Here is a 6,000-nt window from a genome sequence, read left to right as displayed (position 1 = left end):
ACATGCTTTGATTTATTTTTTTTTACTTTTTACCACCAGTTTAATAAAGTTCGGATGTCAGTTCTGCCATCAAGTAGTTACATTTTCCTCCCAATTGAAGTTCCTATCAATTCAGCATCAATCACCACTGAACTAAATAATCATGTACATGCTTTGATATTTAAATAGTTAAGTAATTTATACTACAATTATGCAGCGTAAGCATGCTTTTACTTTAGGGTCCCTTTTGAGGATAAAATTCTTTGTCTCATGCGATACCCAATAATATTGTTTTTGGAATTTCTTTTAAGTTAATTTATCTTTTGCTTACAATCAACTAAATTTATCTTTTAAGTTAATGTATGTCTCCTTTTATTTTTTATTTTACTTTATTAAAAAGGGAATGGATTACTCCCTTAAATATTCTTAATTTTCTATTTGTGCATCCGTATAACAGAGATGGAATATGTTAATGCATCTTCATCTTCGTCCATAATCTTTTTTAATCTCATTTTTGGACATGATTGATAGTGTGACATAGTGACGACATTATATTACAGTGGATTGCCAAATAAATATGATGATTATTTTTAGAGACCTTTCAAGTGTTTTGGTATTATTTTCATAAAACAGTTTGTTAATCACCAAATATGAAAACAGTTTTGTTATAACATTAATAAATTCAAGTGTTTTGGTATTATTTTTTTTTTTCTAAACCAACAAATTAATCACCATTTTTATGAAATTAAAAAACTATATTGTTGTCGTTCTCGTGAGCTTAACTCAGTTGGTAGGGATATTACACTATATGTGCAGAAGCCCGTGTTCGAATCCGGAACACTCCACTTATTCACATTTATGTTATGTTTGGAACGAATGATAATGTTGCCTAGGTACGGGTACGGTACCGGTATACGGTACCGGTACTGGTACGCGGTACGACATTTTTAGAAAATTTAAGGTACGGGTACGTTATTATTATCATCATGCTTTGAAGATTTAATTTTTTTTGTCTATCGTCTCAACTATTTTCATAAAAAATGAGAGATAATTGAAATATAATAAAAAATTATAATATTTTAAGAGAATTTTCAACGGTCAATATGTTTTTTCCGTATTCATCATCATAAATCAACCAAATAAAAATGAGTACGGAATCGGTGCGTACCATACGAGTACCATGGAGTATCCGGTACTGATACGTACCCGGTACGTGTACTTCACCGTTTTAGGAGTACCCATGCTACATAGAAGAGAGATAGCAGAGAAACGGATCATTTCTCTTGATTGGTTACGAGAAGAAATGCTGAAGAGAGACATAAAACCTGTGGTCCCACCACTTTTTGGTTTCTTCTCATGTTAGCGAAAAAACAAGAGAGAAACAACTTTCATTTGTTCACTTTACAAATATACTCTTATCTCTCGCCTATTATTTCTTCTACCATATTTGTTGCTTCAAGTAGAAAAATACTAATTTTAAGTTTTGAATTTAAACAATTAATTTTATCAAGTAGCACTGTAGCAATCATGTTGTACTGTAGCCATTCAACTAATTTTTATCACATTATTTTGATTTATAAATCAATTCAACGAATACTACCAAGTGCTAACGGTACAAGAAAAGAAACAAGCCATTTATATGAACGGTATTTTTGTCCTTTCAAAAAGTAAACACACGTCTTTCTTTTCTATTTCTCTCTTTTCTCTCTTATACCAAACAACACATCAAATCTACTCTATTTCTCTTATTTTTCTCTCTTCATTCTCTCTTCTCAAACTCTCTCTCACCTTTTTCTCTCTTCTCATTTTCTTCTCATAACCAAACATACCCTTAAAGTGGATTTTCTAGCCATTAAAAAGTGGATGATACGATAAAAAAACATGATAGTAAACGATCCAGTAAATTATGTAGTAGATTCTCATACCATCTAATGTGGGACTTCTTTACATACGTACTTAATACATCATAATAACCACGAGGACTTTTTTTATTTAAAGCACTATCAAAAACTACATGTGAACACCTTTTTTAGTTAGAACTCAAATTTTAGTTTATCACGTCTTAGGAGTGTCGCTCATTACATTAATCTCAAGTTAAGCATCAGGGTTAACTAACAATAATAGTATTTCTCCAATATTTCAAACATTTTATGGCCTTTTTTTTCATAGACGTGACAAACACCTAACATATTCACACACATAATTGTCGGATCACAAATTTGAATCCAAATAAATGTGTTCAACCTAATAATATCTGTATTTGTCAGTTAAACTTGTAGTCGGAATTTCACCATTTAAAGTCAATAAGTGGTGAATCCCAAATTTAAATCTCAATCCTTATTACAATTTTATTCAGTACTTATCTTTTACAGATCAAACATTCTCGCATAAACTTTTATAGTTAGTTTTTACCAAGTACTATATTAAGAAATACTTTAAATGGTTTGTCATTATGTTAAAATAAAAAACCAGTTTGAAAATAAATTTTCAACAAATACTCCCTCCGTCCCAAAAGTTTAAAATTAAAAATTTCTTAATCTTTGTGCCCGAGTTCAAAAAGACTACTGTTCTAGGACGGAGGGAGTATTTACAAATTATTGTATCTTAAATGCTGAAAGATGTCAAATGAAATTTGATTTTAAAGAATTTATAAGTTAGTCCACATGTCATTTAATTTCTTTAGATATGTTCTCTAAATATACATCACAACAAACAGGAAGCTCAATAGATGTCTCCACGTTCCGTACAAGTAATATGTCCATGGCTAATGGTGCTCATTAAACTATTAAACCTTTTTCCCTATTTAGCTGATTGCACATGTTAATATATTTACATATACTTTGGTCGAATGAAACTCTTTCTGTTTGAATGTGACACTAAATTCTTTTCCTCATTTTATATATAAAAAAGTTTTAGTGATCTAGGTTGGCTGTTTTAATAGAGTCGCAAAAAATATCACATGCTTAAAGAGTATTAATAGAGTTATTTACGGAGCATTCACTAGTAAAACTGTCTTCATGCCAATGATGGGATTTGAATTCACGTCCTTGTGAAGTATATGTCAACTTCTTACCAATTAAACATTTCCTTAATCTCTGGTTAATGCGCATGAAAAAATGTATATTAAAAGATATCGACTTATTAATTGTGTACAAAAGTATTTTGTTTAAAAAAAAATTAGTCATTCAAATTTGTTCACATATATTTTTAACTAAATTTTAGTGAAGAAACTTTACATAGGATTTGACATATATGGAATTTGAATCTTGTTAGTACTTATTTTTTAATCATTTAAAAAAGTATATGTAAATTTTGTGAATATTTTAACTTAGAATGTAATAACTCGATTGAGTGCTTGGTTATTCCTTTACATAACTAACATAGATCCAAATTCACAAATCATGGTTTCACATTTCACTCTCCCTATAGTAGCTAGTGCCATATAAAGTGACACATTTTACATGATTGAATCACAATCACTAGATTCTCTTACACATAAAGCATAGGACAGGACAATTTTTAGTGCTATAAAAACCCTGCCGCACCTTACTTCAAAATCATGTATTCCAATTCCAACTACAATTACATTGTTCCTTCTCTTCCTTTATTCTTTCTGTGTCTATTCATCTTCTTCTAATCATCATGGATAGAAACAACTCTCGTAGACAACTTGCTGCAATGAAACAGTCCCTCTTTGATCAGGTAATTTCCTTAATATGAATCAAATACATCAATTTTTTGTCGACGTGTATGTCAGGAGGTAGTACCTTCTGATCACATTGTCGTTTCAAATATTATAGGCAACTTGTGATATTATGTTTAACTTTATAGCCAAGGTACTTAATAATCGATACACATTGATGTATGTCTAATGTAATACTGTGTGTGATTTACGGTTAAACGTTGTTGTGGCTAAATAATTGAACACAACAAATTGTAAATCATAATTAACTAGTATTATAAACAATTGGTGGCTAAGGCTAATTGATAAGTATTAATTCAAATATGCATTTTTCCTAAGTTACCACATTTTACAGTAATATACATTGATAGTTACCTTACTAATCAAATATTTGGTCACATGCAGGGACATCTTGATGAGCAATTTATCCAACTTGAAGAATTGCAAGATGATGCTAATCCTAATTTTGTTGAGGAAATTGTAACTCTTTACTACCGTGATTCATCTAGGCTTATCTCTAGCTTGGAACAAACACTGTAAGTTAATTATATTAATTTCATCATACTTTGTATTTTTTTTTTTTACATTAATTCTTGAATTTTAAATTAAGTCATTTTTGTGCTTGTGGCAGGGAGAGGAATCCATTGGATTTCAACAAGTTGGACACAATCATGCACCAATTTAAAGGAAGCAGCTCAAGGTATATATATAATATAATAATTACATAAAAGTTTTTTTAAAAAATTAACAGTAATTTGGATTTAGTCAATTATTATATATTTAACCAGGTGTGTAAACTATTTTAATTGCAACAATGATTTAATATATTTTCATTCATTATGGTTTGCAGCATAGGGGCCAAAAAGGTGAAAGCAGAATCCACTCTAATTAGGGAATATTGCAGGACAGGAAATGCAGAAGGGTAATCTACCTTGCATTAAATCTGTGTTCATTAACAACCACAATGGCATTTATTCAAGGAATATGATTCTTCTTTTATAAAAATTTTAAAAAAATTATTTTAAGCTTATAAGTATCTATATATAAAAATTTAAATAAGAGAGTTTTGCAAAACTAGTGATAAATTGTTTACAAGACTTATTTAAAAAACTCATTGTTACTCACGGTGCGAACAATTTTTTGTCAGACTTTACTTACCTCAAGGCCGAACTTTGGATTACCGGGGCCCCTAGAAACCAGAGGCTTAAAACCAAAAATAACTCATTGTTACTATATATTGCAAACTTCTTTTGATTAATAGTTATTTTTCTATATATATCCTAAATAGTGATGGAAGTGTTGCTATTTGTGTTACATGCAGGTGTAGGAAGAGCTTTCAACAAATGAAGAAAGAATATGTAGCATTGAGAAAGAGACTTGAAAATTATTTTCAACTAGTTAGGCAAGCTGGGCCTATGGAGAGAGCATGTCGCCCAAAGTAGAGACCTTATATATATATATATATATATATATATATTTAATGAAGGCATGCAAATGTAAATGGTGAATTTTGTTGTACTAACTCTGAGGGAGGAAAATGTTTAATATTCACCAATAGAATTGGAAAGGCAATAGTGCCTGTATGAGAGGATTGTGGCCTACAAAATATGTATAAGGTTTATCCTATGTTTTTTTTTTAATCAAAAAGGGCTATAGGAATCCTGTTATGGAGCTTTATAGTTTATACTATCACTATAGAGGAAATTATGTTACATAGCTTTACAATTACTGTCATTTATAAATTCTCTTTATCTCCACTATTGGCTCAACTATAAAAACTATTTTCCTTTTTGACTTCTTCAAAATAATGATTTTATATTGTGGTTGAGATCGTCATATCCTAGTATCAGCCATTGTGATTGTGATTGTGATTGTAGGCAACTATTACTTTACTTATGTGAAGGTTTATTTTATTATCAATTTTAGTTAAATTTATATATTTTGCATTTATATATTTAATTTTAAATTTAATTTTTTATTAAAGAATCTTGACCGTATTGTAGCCTAATACAAACATTGTTTCCACTAGGTTGGGTGTGGTGATAGGTATTTTGTCGTATTTTGCAATCGTAACAAAATTGTGGGTTGATGCCGTTGTAAACACTACAGCAACAATGTTGTGTTGCACCATGTGATAGCGATCTGCAATTTAAAACCTATTGAAAATCATATGAAAGCCATATGCAACAGACCTCTTGAAAAAAGTTTGCACAATTTGTAATTTAACTTTATTAACGGTACACTTGTTACATATTAAAAAAATAATATAATTTATAAGAGAAACTATTTAAAATAACCTAATATATTAAGCCCTTAGGTCTTTTTAGGATTCTCATTTT

The 6,000-nt window shown here is 29.8% G+C and overlaps 1 protein-coding gene across 1 annotated transcript; it reads left to right on the top strand.

Moving 5' to 3' along the window:
- The first annotated feature begins 3,523 nt into the window (after positions 1-3,523).
- Positions 3,524-5,418, top strand: LOC123895261 (histidine-containing phosphotransfer protein 4). The gene is made up of 5 exons (XM_045945518.1): positions 3,524-3,681; positions 4,067-4,197; positions 4,293-4,361; positions 4,512-4,583; positions 4,983-5,418. The coding sequence occupies exons 1-5, from the start codon at positions 3,622-3,624 to the stop codon at positions 5,101-5,103; spliced, it is 453 nt and encodes a 150-aa protein (XP_045801474.1). The 5' UTR covers positions 3,524-3,621; the 3' UTR covers positions 5,104-5,418.
- The last annotated feature ends 582 nt before the right edge of the window (positions 5,419-6,000 follow it).

Source organism: Trifolium pratense, linkage group LG7 (genome assembly GCF_020283565.1).
Source record: "Trifolium pratense cultivar HEN17-A07 linkage group LG7, ARS_RC_1.1, whole genome shotgun sequence".
In the NCBI taxonomy this organism is placed as follows: domain Eukaryota; kingdom Viridiplantae; phylum Streptophyta; class Magnoliopsida; order Fabales; family Fabaceae; genus Trifolium; species Trifolium pratense.
Note: the sequence above shows the minus strand (reverse complement) of the source record. Positions and strands in the feature narration are given on the sequence as shown.